The 19,900-nt window shown below is 47.5% G+C and overlaps 2 protein-coding genes across 2 annotated transcripts; both read right to left on the reverse strand.

Annotated features, from left to right (window-relative positions):
- Positions 1–1,794: 1,794 nt before the first annotated feature.
- Positions 1,795–11,211, reverse strand: mtcl3a (MTCL family member 3a; the record flags this gene model as incomplete). The annotated part of the gene is made up of 7 exons (XM_083679426.1): positions 1,795–2,761; positions 3,543–5,268; positions 5,419–5,498; positions 5,933–6,397; positions 7,452–7,730; positions 10,553–10,720; positions 10,855–11,211. The coding sequence occupies 7 exons, from the start codon at positions 11,209–11,211 to the stop codon at positions 2,534–2,536; spliced, it is 3,303 nt and encodes a 1,100-aa protein (XP_083535552.1). The 3' UTR covers positions 1,795–2,533.
- A 1,980-nt stretch (positions 11,212–13,191) lies between these two features.
- On the reverse strand, positions 13,192–16,910 carry mtcl3 (MTCL family member 3; the record flags this gene model as incomplete). Its single annotated transcript, XM_083679001.1, has 6 exons — positions 13,192–13,302; positions 13,581–14,777; positions 14,903–14,974; positions 15,195–15,353; positions 15,835–16,059; positions 16,194–16,910. 6 exons carry the CDS (start codon positions 16,908–16,910, stop codon positions 13,192–13,194), a joined length of 2,481 nt encoding a protein of 826 aa, XP_083535127.1.
- Between the last annotated feature and the right edge of the window lie 2,990 nt (positions 16,911–19,900).

Consider the following 19,900-nt stretch of genomic DNA (forward strand, 5'->3'; position numbering starts at 1 on the left):
AATTCTGGTGTGATGTTCTGGCCCAGTGTGGAGGATGTCTCTTTCTGATGTTCTGGGAGTTTCCGTTTGATAATGGAGCAGGTCTGAAATTACAACCTACAACCCAAGCTAATGGTTGCTGCCTGCCAGAGCAGAGGCTGTGCATGGCACTGAGAGGCCCCCTAAGTGATGCATCAACGCAGATCGATACGCAGCTGTCTGCTGCTTCACAGGAAGTCAGTGAATGTGCTAGAGTCAGCATGGCTGTAAAACCTGTGAGATAAGAACAGGCACACACACGCGCGCACACATACGCGTGCACACACACACACTAAGTGGCAGTTGAATGTCTATTTCAGGGCAGGGAGACAGGTTGGTAGATGCCAGAGTTCTCAATGGATCTGTTATCATTGGGGCCCCAAGCTTCCTGCAGGGGGAAGGAGAGGGTCAAGGGGACAGGAGACAGAGAGCAGGGGCGATAGGGGAGGCAGTACATCTGTGGAGGGGACCGGATGTCACAGCTGCTGCGAGGTGTGTATGTGATTCTGAACTCAATGGACACTGACACCTCATAAACCTTAAAGAGTGGAATGTCGGGGATAAAGATGATTGAAGACTAGGTTCGAAATCTGGATGAGAGGTTTATAGTTAAAATCTGTTCATTATTCCTCATAGCAGATGTTCAGTTTGGAACATTGACCTGTTTTGTCGTGAAACATATTGGCTTGTTGCTGATCATTAGCATCAGCATCATCATCTGAAACTGAAGTGAAAATAACCATCATTACATACTTTTGAGCATTCGACATTATCGCCGGGCATATTAGCAATAGTTGTGCCAATTGACACCTCACCGACTATTGACTGCCTGGTTGTGTATCCAGCTAACCCAGTTATTGCGAACCCAGTCTTGCTATCTCCCCTCTGGATCCACAAGGGTACACCATGTCTAGCTGCTGAGTGTTAACTAGTACGTTTAGTAAGTATGTTTGTGTCGTTGCACCTCTAGCGACTGAACATTCAGAACAACCTGAGATCCACCACCTACCCAACGCAGACATGTAAACAGGAACATAGGGAAGGATCACTGTATTTATATCATCATGCATTGGGGTAGGATTTCTGGCACCAAAACATTGTTGCAGCTGCTATTTCAGTCGGCGCGGGGTACAAGGTTTCAGACATGGGTTAGGTGTCTCAGGGCCAGTCGGGACGTAGACCGCGGAGAACTGATTTACCTCCAGAGACACTAAAACTTCACGGGGTGTCTTTTATCTTCTGACAGGCTGATAGGATGATCGGAGAGAGTGAGGAGATTGAGAGTCCACGTCAGATCACTGTACCTGAGTTGAGGTTGATGACACATCATGTGTCCCTGGGAGGAAGTGCATGAAATCAAAACAACCCTGTCACTGTGATGAAACCGGCCCTGGAGCCGTCAACGGGGTCTCATCGCCCGCGGCAGCAATCGCTCACGGGAGACAGAGATCACTGACTGTCACAGTCGATGTCAACCAATAGAAGATTGAGTGACCCAGATATCCCTGGGGTCTTCCTGTGTTTGTGCTTTGACATTTCCATGCATTCACCGAGCTGAAATGAAATGACCCAATGACCATGACTGACACACCATAAACACATCATACAATCTGTCTGAGTATGAGTGTTACCCTGAATCGCTACGAGCTCAAAGTATATAAGAAAATATGATTAGAATATTCATTGTTATTAACATTATCATCACTTGATATGCAATCCAACAATATTAGTAAATTCGTAGTTACATTTATTACACGAAAAGAACAGCAAAGGCATCACTTCCATGATAGGTTTCATGACATACTCACCACATTAATCCAACAGACTGTACTATTCAACAGGGCAAAGTATTATTAAGGGCCAGGTACTGAACCATTGATTAAAGTTAATAAAAGTACAAAAGGGGTTTGTCCATTTCATGTTAGAATTTCAGATATGCTGTAAACGAGAAAGGAAAAAAACATACCCCCAGGAACAGGAAGCCACACATGGAGCTACTGTAGCTATCTGCTTGACAACAGTAAGTGCTAGGCAACTAGAGAGTCAAATAAAACCATAGAAACTATGTAATTCATCTTCAAATAGAGCTAATCACTGCCTTTGGTAAAGATTTGGAGAGAGGAACATATCATCTAAACTGCTGATATACTGTATTGGTGAAAGGCAAAGCATAATATACATTATTCTGCAATACTGTAATTATGTATATAATATGTAACATCAAGTAAGTCAAGATGAGCATGAAAAGAGAATCGGTTGATTTAGTCACAAATGTACAGTCTGCTATGGAAATACTAACAAATCTGGGAAGTGACGTCTCCTCCACATGATGATGCGATACATTCTAAAGACGAGTTGTGAACTCACGCTGTCCACAGGTAAAGCACTTCAGAGTAGAGTAGAAATAACAGTCTGGAGTTGGTATTTACAGAGGTGGAAATGGGGGGAGGCGGGTTTCAGAGTACATGAAGGCATCTCATTGGTTCAGATTTGAACACACAGGGTCAGTTTGGGGTCAGATGATGACTGTCTCTGTGTGGTAGGCAGAGTAGGAGTAAGACGTGTGTTTCTGGCCAGAGAGGGAGTGGTGTGAGATGGGAGAGGGGGAGGCAGAGGATGACGTGGAGGAGGAAGAGGGGGAGCGACTAGCCCATCGAGAGGGGAGGCGGCGGTTGGCTGGACGAGCCGGCCTGGAGAAGTTATTCTTCTGGACAGATGATGAGATGGAAGACTCTTTGCTCTCCTGTGGAAACAGATGAGGAAACGTTAAGGTGAATCACTCCAATCAGCTGCCAGAACAACATTTTAACTAGAATACATTACATTTTTGCCACTGTCGTCATTCATAGCCCTTGTGAATATGAAACAGACAGCCATCCTCGATCAAGGTTAAATGAACAAACATACCAGACAGAGTGGAGAGTTTCATGCTCTGATGTCCAGTCTAATTGGCCTAGTAATCATTCCCACGATTTCAGAAACATTTGCATGACATTAAAGCAGTTAATCTAGAGAGCTGTAATTCCTGTGGTCTGGATGGGGCTCAGTGTCAGATGGCTGTTTGGAGATATTTCTGTAATTACAACACAAGAGCCAGAAACTGTTTCCAATAGAGCCCCAAGATGAAAGAATTGGATTTTTTTGGGGGGGGGGGGGCGGAGCTGCCAAGTTAACTCTGTGCCACCAGTCCTTTGTTATGAGGCTTTAATAGTAAAATGGCCCACATCCCAACGAGAAGGCTTTGGCCTCTTTCTGCACATACCAGAAATAAACACCATTCCCTGTGGTGGCGTCCTTAGCCAGGGGCAATCACAAAGTATTTCACAATGGAATGTGTGAGGTCCACTTTTATCATTCCACTTGTGTAAGGCTTGAAACACTTTGATGGAAACAACAAGTCATACAGACAGTCAAAACAATGACACATAGTGTGCACGTGCATTTGTGCGTGCAAGGGTGCGTAGATGCGGGGTAGGTTTTGTGAGTGTGCACATGCATGCATGTGTGTATCCGGCTGTACTAACCTGCACAGTCAGCCGTGTCCCTCTGTGATGCGACTTGGCCTGACTGTGGTGTGTATGTGTGTGTCTGGGGGAAGCAGGATGGGACACATGATCCATGTCCAACATGTCCAGCAGCTCTCTGAGGTCCTCCTCCTGCCTGGGGCTGGGCTGGACACGCTGGTCCTGCTTCTCTTGCTGGTACTGCTTGCTCCAGGCTGAACTCTCATAGCTCTTCAGAATCCTCTCCACCGCTCCGTAGTTGGACCTGGACTCTGCGGGCCGCGGGTAGGCTGCCAGGGTCAGGGGTTTCCAGGGATGATGCTCATTCAGAACACGGGGTCCAGGTTTGGGGGTGTCCTGCACTGTGGCGTGCCCAGGCTGCCTCGACCTTGACTCTGTAGGATGTTGGGCGGTGGGCCCTTGGGTCTTGGGAGGGTGAAGCTTCTCTCCTTGGGTTTTATCCCGTTTAGGACTGGCACTCACACCCGGAGCCAAATGGGTTTTAGCAGGCACATTGTATTCAGGGGAGAGCTTAGATGGACTGTTGTGGGGTGTAACTTTGTGTTTGACCTCAGGGCAATGAGTGGGTGTGTGGGAAGTCATGATATCCCTGAACCCAGCCTCTGGGCGTGGGGGTGAAAGGTCAGAGGTAATTTCCCCCACTTTGACCTCTTGATATTGTGGTGCTGGGTCCAGGGTGGTTCTCCTCAGTTTGACCTCTGGGTACTGTGGTGTGGAGTCAGACTGGGTTTTGCTGTGTTTTACCTCTGAGCTCGATGGTGTGATATCAGAGGGGACCACCTTATGTTTGCCCTCTGCGAACTGAGGTCGGAGGTCAAAGGTGGCCTCCCTGGGTGTGACCTCAGCACACACTGTTGGACAAACTGGTTTAAGACCCGCAGAGACATCTGTCGAGGTCAAACTGTCCTCTTCGACCCCGCGGCCCATCCCAGCCTGGAAGAGAGTACGGTTAAACTCAGCTGTTTTCTGCTCCAGCATCTTATTCCTACGGGGGCTTTGAGGGTTAGGGTGGGGATGTGGTGACTCCAAGGAGGGTATACTTAAATTAACAGAGAGGCCAGCAACGCCAGTTACATCTTGTCTCATGGGCTGCATATGTCCCTCTGGGCTTTTTGGATTCTCAGCAGGTCTGTGGTCGAGGTTGAAGTCTTTCCCAACAGTCAGAATATTGACTTCAGAGAGGCATTTTTGGACAGGCACATAAGTGGATGACTTACTGCTGCCAAACCTGCTCCCATCGCCGGACCACCGGTTATGGCAGCAGCCAATATTGCACTTGGAGTTAGCAGGCGCCGTGCAGGACGCCATCCCAATATCAGTCAGAATCTTCCCCTCATTCTCCTGCAGCATTGCTTCAAACTTCCTGACAATAGAGGGGCTGTTGCACTTCCTGTCCATGAGCACGCAGGGGCTGTGGCACTTCCTGCCCGTGTGGGATTCTGGGACGTGTAGTTCTTGTTGCTCTGGAGGTGTGGGACTGCAGAGGTACCAGGAGGTGGTGCGCGGAGGGGGTGTAGGAGGGGCCTCGCTCTCTTTCTCAGGGGGTTGTTTGGTGTTTGGCTCTTTGCTGATGGCTGCCCAGCTGGTCCAGTTCTGTTCCTCCAGGGACCGGAGGTCTTCACACAGCTGATTGAGGTCCAACGCAGGCTCGTCCATCCCCAGTCTGTTCAGAACGCTGTCCACTCTTTGGCTCTTCTCTGGGAAGAACAGGGACTCTGTCCGGCTCCTAGGATAGGATATTGAACAGAGGAAGAAACTCATGACATGACAGAGCACAGCAAGCATCCCAGGTATTTAATACAGGAGTCGTTTTCATAGTGCCATCGTGTCCACATTGATGGCAGGCAGTGTGTTGACGTAGCTGAAGGATTATTACCTCTTATCCCCAGACTTCCTCCTGATCTCATCCTGGTAGCTACACAGCTCCTCACTCACTCTGGCTATCTCCTTCAGGGCCTGGGGAGAAGAGGGAAGGGAAGAGAGGGTGGGAGAGAGAGAGAGAGAGGGGGTGGGAGAGAGAGAGAGGGAGAAACAGTGAGTGAGATAGAGAGGGATACGGAGAGAGCGAGAACGAAGGATGGAGAGGGAGAGCGAGAGGGATAGGGAGAGGGAGAGGGAGAGGGAGAGGGAGAGAGAGCGACTTAAATCTAAACAGGAACAAAAGGAGACTAAAGAGCAATGGCAGCAAACAGATACAGCGATTAAAGAAGGCCTACGAGAAGAGAGAGGGATGATCGCACGATAGACGATGGAATGTAGACATGGAGACAGAGACAGTGAAAGGATTAGACAGGGCATGGAGGACGAGCACGAGGGGGGGGGGGGGGGTGAAAAAGGCAGAGGAATGACAGAAGGAAGATTTCACCGTAGTAGCGTCATCGTGGACTCACAGCATTGAGAGCAGTCATGTTCTTCTTCTTGTCACTCCCGTAGTACATCTCTAAGGTGCTCTGTGGCGGACTGACGTTCACACTCCCTTTGGAAGAGAAAGTGTCTCTCTCGAACCCTCGCCCCATGACCCCCCTCAGGATGGCCTCCAGTTCGGCTGTGTCTACATCCTGGCTACAGACAGAGTCTCGGAGGTCGTTCTGGGCCGAACAGTCGTCATTGGGCTCACTGTCGTCACAGCGACGGGGTGAGTCACCATCGCTGCTGCCGCCGGTGCTGCGTTGACGGTCAGGGGGGTCGGAGTGGCTGCTGTAGCCGCTATGGGGGTCCGAGGGGGGCTCGCCGAGCAGACTGGACTCAATGCTGGTGGAATGTAAGCTGAGCCTTTGGGCAGCTGAGCTGTCGTGTGTCCTGCTGTCCGGTCCTGTCTCCTCTCCCTCTCGTCTTGCCCTCACCTCATTATACAACTAAAGAATGGAACACACACACACACACACACACACACACACACACACACACACACACACACACACACACACACACTGCTAGTCAGACCAACTGTTCAGCATGGCAGATATTCTCCACCTATCCTATACGAAGAAAGATAACTGATCTAATAAACATATGTAGCCATTCAAAAACAACAACTTGGAAGTTAGACCGTAGTCCTTACACAAGAGTGCTAAACAAATTGGATGGCCTTTCGCCTCCAACCATTCAGTCCCAAGCTGAAACATATTTCATGAGCACTGGCATCCTGCCGTTATGCAATGCCTGGACTTCTGCCTTTTTGCCTCTTTCTCTTTTCAGCTGCTTTTTTCTTTCCGTTTTTTTTTGTTCCTGGGAGGCCAAACGAGACCCACATGTTCCATCAAAGCCGACTGTTCCAGTGCTTTAGCCCTCAGTCCAGTCCTTTTGTATTACTTCCCTCATTAGAGAGAGCTAATCTCCTTGGCTAAGTGTGTCAGATTTAAATCCTCTGTGGGGGATCCTGTGTTTGCCCCCCCCCCCCCCACACACACACACACACCACCCCCGACACCACCCCCCACTCTCACCCTCACCCAACCCTCTCAGCTCCTCTTCCACCCCTCCTCACATGAGCATGACAGAGAGCCTCCTTCCGTTCCACCCCCACCGCAGCTGCACTGACCAGGGATCAGTTTGTTTTGATGGGCCTGATGTTTCAAAGGGTGAGTAGGAGGAGAGGTCAAGTACCTCAGTGTATGGAAGTAGCATCGTGGGCTTTTACAGCCCATAAATCTACCATATATCAGAAGGGTAGGGTAAGAGTTATAAGGCCTACAGTGCACAGTAACATGTTTGGATGTTGAAAGGCCCGACCAAACCACATGTCACCATTCCTCTCTGCATGCTTCCCGCTGTAAATGAGTGCTGCTATAAAAAATACATTACCATAAAACTACAGTGCCAAATTTTTTGCTGATCAGCCAATTCAACCCAACCCAACGGTACTATCTCACAAAACACATTCGGTCTCAGAAGTGCTCCGAGTCTCACCTGCTCGATCTTCCTCTGCATGTCTCCCAGCTGGCTCTCCCACTCTTTCCTCTCTGAGTCGAAGCGCTCCAGCAGCTCCGACTTCTCCCTCACCCAGCCCCTTTCGCTGTGGTCCAGCCTGCAGCGCAGGTCCATGGCGGCTGTGTGGGTGTCGGCCAGCAACCTCTTCTGCTCCTCCTGCTCCCGCCGCAATGTCTCCCGGGGCTCCGGGTTTCTCGCCACCGCTGGTACAGTCACCGGCACCGCCTCCACACCACCTGGACTTCCTCTAACCTCCAACTGCAGAGGAACAAAGGGAAGGGAGAGAGAGGGTTGAGCAGAGAGAGAGAGAGAGAGAGAGAGGGAGAGAGGGAGAGGGAGGCAGGGAGGAAGGGAGGGAAGGAATGAGGGAGAGAAAAATGCAAACATTGGGGGTGGCAGGAAAGGAGATGGGGGGGAAATGAAGGACCAGAGGGATGAGAGAAAGAGAGAGAGAATTCAGTGAATGACAAGGGAGCAGACAGAGAGGAGGGGATTGACAGACAAAAACATCCTGCATAACTCACAGGAGTTCATGGCCAATTCCTCCTGCGCTCTCTCTTTCCCCCTCACTCTCACTCTCTCTCTCTCTCTCTCTCTCTCTCTCTCTCTCTCTCTCTCTCTCTCTCGTCTGACAGGATATTCCAGCAAGGCCAATTTAACAGTTAGCTACTTCCTGTGCCTATGTGTGGAGGGGGTGTGGAGGAGAGGAGTTGATGAACAGACTGACAATATCGCCTCTCTATCCACAGATGGACATCTGCCGTTTAGTCCCAGTCAAGACCCCTGTTTTCTCATTCACAGTTCAAGTGGACTTTAGTTCTGTTCTGAGTGGTTGGGTTAGTGTGTGTTTAAGGGTGGGTTAGTGTGTGTTAGGAGTATCAGCTCTCTCTCTGTCCGTGGGCAATATGTGCTTTTCTCTGAAGTCTGTAGAGAAACTATGCAGGCCTTGAGAATTGGATGGACACCAGGACAACGCCTTTCTCTGTGTAGAAGACATACACATCCAACTACGGCTCTCTGTCATGCTACTATTTTTGCCAGTAGCTAGGGGCCATAAAATGATGGAGTATGAACAGAGTGTTTCTGTCTGTCTGAACTGTTTTGAACTCTCTCCACAATTGCAGTGCAAGGGTGACTGGAGCTGTCTACAGTCTATTCACAACCATAACATTAACACACAGTGAAAGAGCTCAAATGAGGATGGTCAGAAAAGCAAAACAGAGATAGAGGCTGATTCTCATACACTAGGCATGAATGTTCACACACAAATACACACACACACACACACACACACACACACACACACACACACACACACACACACACACAGACTAGAGTCAGCCATCTCCTGCTGTTTTGGGACTGTACAGTCTGTGTAAAGGTGACGGTGACACCATGGTGCCCTCTATAAATAGGTGACACACAGCCAAAGCTTCACAATGTCACATTCCTCAAGGGAGGGGGTTGGGGTTGCATGGAGGGAGGGAGATGTTTCTGTTATAAAAATCTAAACTATGTGGAGAAATATGCCTGCAAATATCCGGCCTGGGATGCCTGGTGGTGAAGACATGGTTGCCGGGAGAAACAGAAGTATAAGCTGTGGCAGGATGTGGCTCAGGGAGAAAACAATTTTTACAATGGAACTAACTAACCCCTCCCTGGCCTGCTTATCCCCACTGTGCCAAACCAACATTCCCAATCTATTTATGCAATCAATTATAGAATACTGTGTATTTACTCAAACCTCTAGAGGACAACAAGTGAATTCTAAACATTGGTAGTGTTTTGGTCGGAGACATGGACATGGACCTGACTTTTTCCTTTGGGACATGTTTCTCTCAGAGTCACATACTGGGTTCACAGAAAGACAAATTGTGCTATGGAATATATCAAAATGGAATACTGACACGAGTGAATGGACAAGCAGTTACTGTGTATATATACAGGTACATACCGTACATGCTGCACAGACACACACAAACACACACACACACACACACACTTTTGAACACATGCACACATACACACACGCACATATGCATTCACATGCACGCATGAACGCGCACACACACACACACACACACACACACACACACACGCGCGCGCGCGCAATCCCCTGCAGTACAGTACATCTTCCTAGCTCCCTCTGCGTCAGAGCTCTAGTGAAGGACAGCCAGGCATCTCAGCGGTCTGTGATCTGGATGACTCACACTGGCATCATGGCAGACACTTCTGCAGAGGATTAAAACTGCCACAACGCGATTCATAAACACAGAACACTGGCTGGCTTGTGTCTTTATAAGGATGCCAGGGAACATGGTGTGAGGGCACAAAACTAAATGGGATCTGTGAATGTGTGACCAATCCATTAGACCTAGGGACTTAGGCCGAGGGGATACATAGCATACAGATAAACAAAGGACACAGGCAGCAGTCTGAAAGAATGCACAGATATCATCTGAACTTTTATGTACACAAGGGATGGATAAAAAAAAAAACTAAACAGACTATACAGAGCTCTCCTTTCACAAAGTAACACAAGATCTCCAGAAATGCTCGGGATGAATGATGCATTCAAATGTAACCTAATCCTGCAGTGGATATGCCCTGTGAGAGATGCCGTATCAAGACATGGTGTTGCTATGCAATCCTCTACAAACGTTTTTTCCTTTTCCTTTTGAGAAACATTTAACCTATTGTTAACACAGACAGCTGCTCTTAAATAAGCTCATCTTACGAGCCCCCTGGAAGTGAAACTGTGTGACCGACTAGACTATATACTAAGCTTCTCTCCTTCACAGTGCAAAGCTTTTGTCTAAGCAGAACTTGGACTTGGACTGGTGCCATGAATACTTATCACCTCTCCAACTAAGTGACAAGTGTGGCAACTACTATTTATACACTCCGAAAAACACACATGCCATCTGAAACTGAGCATCTGTACTGTTTTCTGTCTAATGGCTTAACAAACCTATTGCATGAGTTGGCTCGTCAAAGGATGATCACAGACAAGACAAAAGCATTGCAGCCACTTGAGGCAGAGATGATTGAATTGATTGATCTGATGTGGCTTATTGTACCTGTGCAATTCGGCATTTCAGCTCTGCTCTCTCTAGCTCCCAAGCGCATCTGTCCTTTGTATACTGCAGCTGTAGCTCGCACCGCTTCGACTCCTCTCTCTTCACCTCCACCTGAACCTCCTCCAGAACCGACTTCAAGTCCAACAAAATCCTTCTGTTCTCCCCACCCTGGGAATGTGACATAGAACAACTTTTAATTGGTTACACCACAATACATAATCAAGATAGACAAATTGCTACTTTATGTCAACCTTATTCACTTTAAAGTCTCTCGAAAAATCTCTCGAACTAATTTCAATTACTTGAATGTCAGCAACTTGTCTTAGAAGCACTTCCTTCTCCCTCATCCATTCCTCTTTGTCCTGTCCATGGCGTTTTCTCAAGTCCACAAATTTCTTTTTTAGGCGGTTGTGATGAGCTTGTGGCTCGTGCCCCCGAGCCTCAAGCGATGTTCCAAGCGTTCCAACCCCAGGCTGAGGCTGCTCGAAGAACTGACCGACTGTGGGCGGGGATGAGAGTGTCCTGAGCGGACTTCGACTCTTTCCCCTGCCCCTCTCTCTCTCCAGCCTTGAACACGGAACGAATTCCCAGCCCTGCGCTGGCACGTACCCGCCGCCGCTCGCATGCAACCCTGAACCATTTCCGATCGCATTCCACATTTCTCAACCAGTAGCCTATAAAGCAAACACAAAATGACAGCCTTCTGATGACCGATATGTCGCTGCAACATAATTATCCGAACCCGGCCATTTCGCCCGTCTCCCGCTCTCTCACAGCAGCCCCGGCCGCTCCACTTGCACAGGGCGCATTTGTCCCTTCCATGTCACCGCGCTTTTACAAGGTCAAGCTGTCATTCTGGTGCGGGACTGGGATTCTTGCTCTATCGCCCCACACCAATGATCTCTTGGTGTCTTGTAGCATTCAAATCAAAGTAGCAAAATCCTTCTTCCTAATCGAAAACATACTGCTACCATGCACTGCTGAATTCTAGGGAATGATTATAGCCTAGCCTATTGCCCTGCACGAGTAAAGGCAACCAATAACGACTGCCGTTGTAGACAGAGCGAGTACCCAAAAATATACATAGCCCACTGATGTAAGAGCTGGGAGTATTTTTACTCCTGTAACCATGCATATAGTTTCCTCAATAACCCTACCGGGTCTTCAGAGTAGTTCTGACGGAAACAACCTGAGGCATAAATTAATCACGTCTGCTCACTTTCAGACGAGGTCTCATTAGGTCGGCCGCTCAAAGAAATTCAAGGAGGATCAAGTGGTATAAGTTGTGACCGTGTCCATGGCAATGAATCAGTTTACGCGCATTACACGCTCTGCCGTGCCAGTTGTTTTTTTTGTTTTTTTTAAATGATGTTCACGTGCAAATTCATACGCCAGCTGCTGCGCTCCAGTGCCTATTGCCCAATACATCTTCAAATTCGAGATTGTTTTCGCACGAAACCAAGCAGGCTATATTATTTTCTTATCTTAAGAATGCTTCCATGGTACTCCTAAAGCCTCTTTAAGGGGATAATGGAGACGTTTAATGTCTTACCTGCTCTGCAATGTCCAAATATCCTGAAGGTCCTCAAAATGCCCGAATAATCTGTCAAAAGTAGAGTATTTTAGTTAATAATATTGGTACAATCTGAGAGGTCCTTGCATAATCCCACGGAATCAGAAGACTTGCTGGAACGAGGTCTACTGATGCCTTCATTGACAACTTTTCTAGCAGGGACAGCGAGAGCCCCGTGCGCATCTCCCTCACAGCTGGTCCTAATATATGACGTAGAATCCCAGCGGTGGGATGAAAGTGGACCCGTCCCGCCTCCATCGCGGGGGCAATTCGAACTTTCGGATAAACAACTCCATATCCAGCACATTTCTGGCTTTATATTAAGACCTAGTGCATTATTTGAGACAAGATTGAGTGTCATATAACTGTCAAAGACATTCCGATGTCGGGCAACTCGAATTTGGCAGACGGTGACATGATGTCTACACCTATTTCGGATGCAAAGTATGTGAACACACACATAAAAACATCGAGGATATTTGTGTGCATCTTGTGATAATAGTTTAGGTTACGTCTGGTTCTCTGTGATTGCACGTCAGTCAGGCGCTTATTTCGCCTTGTTGGCAGGGCATTCACTTACAGAAGGCCTAGGTCAGGTGACCTAAATGACCGAAATATCCAAGGAGTGTGGAGAGCATATTACACTCCAGAGCTCATCAACCTCTCTTTTCACAGCTTAACACCTACCTGTTAGATGATTTGTTAAGGAGACTATTGATTGGTAGATACTACAACATGTTCTAACTTTGTTACACTGTAGCTGAGACTGTATACTGTACGCTTCCATGTTGTCACAGGTTTATGGACACATAAGATAAGGCAGGACCCTTCACCTAATGTCTACTCACCGACTGTAAATACCCCATGATGTCTCTGAGCTGTGTGGTCTCCAGTGTGTTGAAAGCTTCTGAGTAGTTGGATAACTTGGGCCATGCGTGGAAAATGAAATGTGTCCTGTACCTTGAATGACCATGGGTGGCATGTAAACAAACAAAAAACAGCTATGGATAAAAAAATAAAATAAAAAAAAAACGAAATAAAAAAGCTAAGCTATGGTAAATGGACTTTACAGGACAAAGAATAGGGTGAAAAGAAATACCAATTTAAAGATGGTGGCATACGAAAGTGAGGAAAACAATACAAGAATGAGAATCAGCAAAATTATAGGTTGAAACATCTGGGTGGGTTAACACAAAATAAAAAAAATAGGGATAGTAGATGGGAAAACATAATTGTAAAGAGAGAAAGTGTAAAAAGCATGTTAAAAACACAGAGATCACATTCAGGACTAAATAGATGAATATGCCATATTAATCTCAAAACATGTCCAGCATGCACACGATATATATCAAACTATCTATCGAACTACAGTGTGTGTGTGTGTGTGTGTGTGTGTGTGTGTGTGTGTGTGTGTGTGTGTGTGTGTGTGTGCGCGCGTGTGTGTGTGTGACTCACAGAGAGTGGTTCCTCCGTCTCCCTGTCTTCTGGCTTGGGAACCTCTAGGCGATCGATGAAGCCCTGCAGTTCTTTCCGGAAGGCCTTCATCTGAGCGTGGATGCGATAGAGCAGCTCATGCTCCCGGATACGGCTGCCATCCTCCTCATCGTCCATCCTGCCAAACAGTTCCCCATTGGTGACGTAGACGCGGGCCTCTGCAATGATGGTGGCGGTGTCTGCTATCAGCCTGTCGATGGTCCGGCTCAACCGCTCTGCCTCGATGCGGATGTCAATCATCTGCTGCCGGTCCTTCAGGCTCCTGGATAAAAAACGGCTCTCTGGGGAGTATAGGGAGCGGGTGGGGGTCAAGCACCGGATGTTCCGCACCTCGTCCGAGTCGCTTTCCCCGCCGATTGGGCCTTCGCGTTTGCGGTGGGGCGTAAGTCGCGAGGAGGAGGAGTCGTCGTCACGGCCCCCGTCGCTCTCACAATCGCTGTCCCGGGGGCTGGACCGGATGCCTAGGTGGGAGGCCAGGTCGTAGCGCTGCATGTTGGAGAGGAGCACGCGGTTCTCATACTGCAGCTGCATCACCTTCCCGCTGAGCTCATTGATCTGCAGTCGTGCCGCCTTCAGCTCCTCCTGCAGGGCCTCCACCTTGGCCACGTCCGCAGCGCTCCCCCCTCCTCCTCCTCCGTGCCGGGAGCCCTCATGCTGCCCCGCCTTGTACTTCAGCTTGTTGAGCTCGCCAGTGACCTTCTTATTCTCCTCCTCCACGTCGGCCAGGTTCCTGCGGAGCAGCTCGGCCTCGTCCTCCACCAGTTGGAGTTGTTGTCGGAGCTCGGAGAGAGCCTCACCCTGCTCCCGGGAGGGGTGGTCCGCCGAGGCCCCCGCCAGGTTGTCCTCACGCATGTCGTCTAGCTCCGCCTTCAGCCCGCGGTTCTCCACCTCCAGCTCCACGATCTTCCTGCCCAGGATGTTAGCCTCCTCCTCCACCAGGCGCAGGCGTAGCTTCAGCTCAGACTCTCTGGTGGTGGCAGGGCCCCCAGCCTCGCCCTTAGGGAGGGGGCTGTCTACATCTCCGTAGAAGGAGCGGTACTTCTGAAGCTCCTGCTCCAGGCGGTCCTTCTCCTTGTCTATCTTAGCCATCTTCTTCCTCATTATGACCGCCTCCTCCTTGATGAAGGCCAGCTGGCATTTTAGATCCTCATTTTCTTCCTGAGGAGAAAAAAAACACATTGTTCATTTGTATTTGCCATATTAAAACTTTTGTGATTGAACATCAATGCATTACCCATTCAGTAGTGTATGTACAGTATGTATATATAGTATCTGAAACTTACCTCTGTTGGTGTCTGTGGAGTCCTTTTCTCTGATTTCTGCACATCCTTGCCTCCTCTTCTTTTCAATGACAGCTTTGGGAAATAAAGATTACATCATCAGCGATGATGAGGGGGAAGTGATATCATCAGTATTTACTGGACTCAGTCAGTGGAAACTCAGTCAGTGGAAACAATAGACCGAGGTAGACACACACACACACACACACACACACACACACACACACACACACACACACACACACTCTCTCTCTCTCTCTCTCTCTCTCTCTCTCTCCTTCCCTCTCCTCCTCACCTCTTTGGCCTTCTCCAGTTCATTCTGTAAGGCTTGCTTGGTCACCTCCACCTCTATCAGCTTTTGCCTCAGCTTCTCATTCTCATCCTCTGTCTTGGTACGTTTCTCCTCCACGTTCTCCAGCTCATGGTGCAGCCTCACTGATACATCTTTCGCAACCTATATGAATACCACACATGGACATAAAAATTGACAAGTTCAATGGACATGGATATGCTGGCTAAATTCCCAATATGGCCCTGATACTTTAATGATCACCTATACTTTAATGGACACCCAGTTCTCAGTCAAAGTACCTGTAATAAGGGTTGAATAATAATAATAAATAAACATTCTGGTGAATTGCCGGCCAAACTGTATGGAAAGGCAGACTGAGCATGGAATTCATATTAAATATAGATAATTGATTTATCCCCTTGTCTAGTCGATCTGGTGACTTTGGGGCACGCGATTTATGAATACTGGCAGCAGCACAGTCGACTCATGAGGGTGGGTGGGTGGGTTAAGGGGAGGCTGGTGGAAGCAGAAATCGGGGGACAGGCTCATTATAATTCTTGTAATGGTATGAGGAATATCCCTTTTGTGTTCCACTGTCACACACCTGTAGGCTATACTGTGAACAGCCATTAGAAGACCATACCTTCAGGTCTTGCTCCAAGCTCCTCAGCAGTTCATCGTCCATCTCGCCAGTTTGTGCAAACCGCATCCTCTTCCTCTCCGCCTTCCGCAAACGGTACTGGAGAATCCTACAGTTCTTATTGGCCCTCTCCAGCTCACGTCGCATGTCTTGCAGTTGACATGCGTCTTCTTCGTAGAACGTGTCTCGCATTTCATCCATCTCTGCTCGCATTTCCTCTATTTCGGTCTGACGTAAACAATGAATAAGTGATATATGGCAAAATTAGTGGTATTCGACGTGACATTCATTTATTAACAATTAGGCCTGTTCTGTTATGAAGCCCACTTTAATATCGACCAGGTGCGACTGTCATAGCCTACCTTTAGATCGTCGTTTTCATCCTCCAATTTCTCTATTTCATCCTGCAGGTACTGGTCTGGGTCTGGCTGAGGAGGCACTGGCTCGGAAACGACGGCCTCGGGGGACAGCTCCGGCTCCGAGACCGGGGAGGGAGATTTCTTGGTCTGCATCTTTTCCCCTTTCTTTAAGCTTTTATTCAGGTGAAACTGTATCAACTCAGACTGCAAGCATCCCTCTTTCCAAAAGCCAGGCCCGCAACCCACAGTGGCCTTCGAGCTCTTCTTATTGCCGGTCGCGGAGGCCTCTCCTCTCGGATTTTTGCTCTTTAATTTGGGTGATTTCGATGAGCAAGGCTGATCGGAAACTACACGATTCGTGTCTCCCTTTAAACTCGATGTGTCAGTGCAACGTGAGTCTTCGGAATTATTACTGCGTTCTTCGGCTCTGCCTCTCGTCGCCGCCCTGCTCAACGTAGGACTTTCAGCACCACTGGGCTGGACAGCTGCCGCGCCTTTGGAAGATTGTCTCTCTTTGCCAGTGGCTGTTGAGACGGGAGAATGGCCTCGACTGCCTCGCCCTCCTTGTTTTGATATGATGGGCTTTGACGGTGTGGTGCTTTTCTGTGTCGTTTTAGATCCACTGTCTTTGATGCCAGCCGGAGACGAAGCCCGCTGCTGCTTTCGGTTGCTATTGTCTGGCTGTCGCGCATCGGCAGCGCCGCTTGTGGTGGGGTTCATGGTGTCATAGGCGGACGTTCAGTACATCCATATCCTTGTGTCCCTCTAGATGAAAAAAAAACCCGTTACCAAAACATTATTATTATCTGATGATACGAATGCTTGATTCACGCATATCCCTGCGTCTGTATGCATCCTAGGTTTAAATATTTGAAGAGGCCAAGCTATTTCGAGAGATATGACGTAATTGGTTGAATATTGTATGTGCCAAGTGTGCACTTAGTGATTACATTCAACAACCCATCCATGTTGGGGTTGTGTACAAGGGTTGTGTTGTGCAATACATAGGATTGTAGGCCAATGGAGTCAACCCATCTCGAATTTGCATCTCGCATTATGCAGGGCCTACAACCAGGGAATTGCCGTGTAATTGTAAATCTCATCATCCAATTAAAGAGAACTGGGGCTGCGCATATGGCCATCTGACTTTGGTGCTATCCTCAACAAGACAAATCATTAATTAGAGCAGAGCTCTGACCTCGAAAAAGTCTTGTGAATAAGGGAAAGTCTTTGCCACGTTCGAGGCTCGAGCCAGTCATTTCACTCCTGCTGCCCAACATGTTCGATGATTCATTACTCACACGGATGGAAAGGAGCAACAAATAAAGGAACGACAGGAGCACAAGCTGCACGATGCTCGCTGTAGCCTATCCCATAGAAACAATGATTTTGGATAAGACTATGGATCAATTGACTTCTATATTGTATAATATAGCATCTGGATGTAGCCTAATTATGTTTTTTAGGTCCAATTTCCAAATAATGATATAGTACAATGGGTGAAAATTAAGCCAAGCGTATTTAAATTCAAGAGCCAGTATACAATAATTATATAGGCTAAGGGTTTTGATAACAAGAAGAGATGTCCCAACAACGAAAGAAAGCATGAACACTAAAGCAGTAACAATGTGATGAAGAACAACACTGAAACATTGAAACATATTTGCTCTCTGTAAAAAAAAAATATCAATCATATAAGTTGGCTATTTCTAAACCAATGTCATAATGAATTCAAAAGCAAAGGTCATCTTACCAACAGAAGAAATTTTGTAGGATCCCGGCGACAGTGATGAGAAGAAGGGATGCTGCCGGTGAGCATCCGACGAAACAGTTTCAATATTCATGCAATGACGTCAGCTCAGGGAGGGACGCAGGGACTAACCAGGAAATGAAGTTGAAACTCTTTGTTGGGGGCCATGATTAGGGCATTATTCAAATACAAGAGATACAAACATATTGGGCCTCCATTTTTGTAGCGCATCATCTATGAAAATGCTACCAATTTAACATGTAATTCTAAATGGCAAAAAGGAGAGAATCATTAATACCGGAGACCAATAAAGAGAGCGTGCCTGCCTGCTTATAAATAATGATGTCAGCGATTCCTGTCTGCCGCGCCCTGCACAGCACTACATGCTGCTGTCGGAAGGACTCAGCTGCCGCAGCAGGTCCTTCTTGTCTTCTGGCATCACACAGGACAAACCCTATCCAATATATCGTATGCCTAATGGAGACCTATGATATGAACACGTTTTTTGAAGGAATTCTAAACCATAGAGGAAAAGATGATTTTGCAGTGCTGATGATTGACATTTTAATGAGATTATATTAGTTTCCTGTGCAAATTATTAGTTATGTCTATGAATAATGCCTTATAACAAGGACACATAACTGGTCATAGTTGGTGTGATATAAACCTGTGGTGTGTTTGTTGTACTAGTAGGATCAAGCTAAGACTCGTTTCAAAATCTGGAGTCAGGAGAGATTTGTACTCTGTGCCTTTGTGTTTCCAAACAAGCTTGTACTAAAGACATTCAGCCAACCTTGTCATTTTTCTATTAATTCTTGGCTGCCCTCTGAAAATCTCCCTCTGCCCCAAGCTGTGTTGCAAAACGGCTCTGTGTGAGCAGGGAAACTGTCAAAGCTGAATGGTTTGGTTTGGACAGAGTGTATGCTGTTAGAGATAAGAGTTACAGATGTAATTTGGAGGGGGCCATCTCTCCCAAGGTGTGCTTCAGTCTCCAGATTCACGCTGGGCATCTCTCAACCTCCTCACGCTAACACACAACTGAATTGCTGTCCCAAGAAACAAGTTTGAGGGGGTAGAATTGAAGAAAAGTTGGAGTTAGATCTTGGATTGGTTCTGCTCTGAATGCTTAACACCATAGCCAGCAGCTTTCCTATAGACCCATTGAGGCTTGTATTACCCTTTACTGGTGCAGCTGAAAACAAGACACTTATCATTTGCAATCACAATCTAATTGCCCGGCAATATATTCTAAAACCAATTAGCTGGCTTGTTCAGGGGTATTGGTCCGGTTTTAAAGGGTCACAGATGTTTTGGGGTTTGCACCAATGGTTTACTCTGTCTCTGCCCCACCTCCAGCTCTCCAATCCTCCACCCCCATGACCGTCCTGTCATTAATCATCACATGACAGATGTCCGTATCCCCAGGGCTGTCATGCTGAAATCCACTCAACACTGCCTGTCCCACTAATGCCTCTGTTTACAGCATATTCATTTAATGCTCAAATGTCTATCCCGCTTCCTTCAAATTAGATTGAATTGATTGTATTTACTTATTGTCTTGCAATTGTCCAGAGCTCATATTTTGTTGTTTCAATTGTTGAATTGGGATTCATAACTGATGCAACAGAAACATGAATGACCCTGTAGCGATGAGCTGACTGTGAGGTACTGTGGCACATCTGTGAGGGCATCAAGGACAGCTGTATCAGCACAAGGGCATCACTACACAGAGAGAGCCCTTGATGAACTCACATCCAAAAATAACACCTCCTCTACCCCCCTGGCCTGTCTCACCCTCCCCTCCCCATGCCCTCCTCTCCCTTCCCTTCCCCCTACACCATTACAATGACATCATGTCCAGACATCCAGACTGCTGCATTGTTTGAAATTATGGGAGATATCTAGAATAGTAGCCTATCCTTCATATTTGTTTGCAGGGTTTTGTAGCCTATGGTACAGC

Source organism: Argentina silus, assembly GCF_951799395.1.
Source record: "Argentina silus genome assembly, chromosome: 10".
Taxonomy (NCBI): Eukaryota; Metazoa; Chordata; class Actinopteri; order Argentiniformes; family Argentinidae; genus Argentina; species Argentina silus.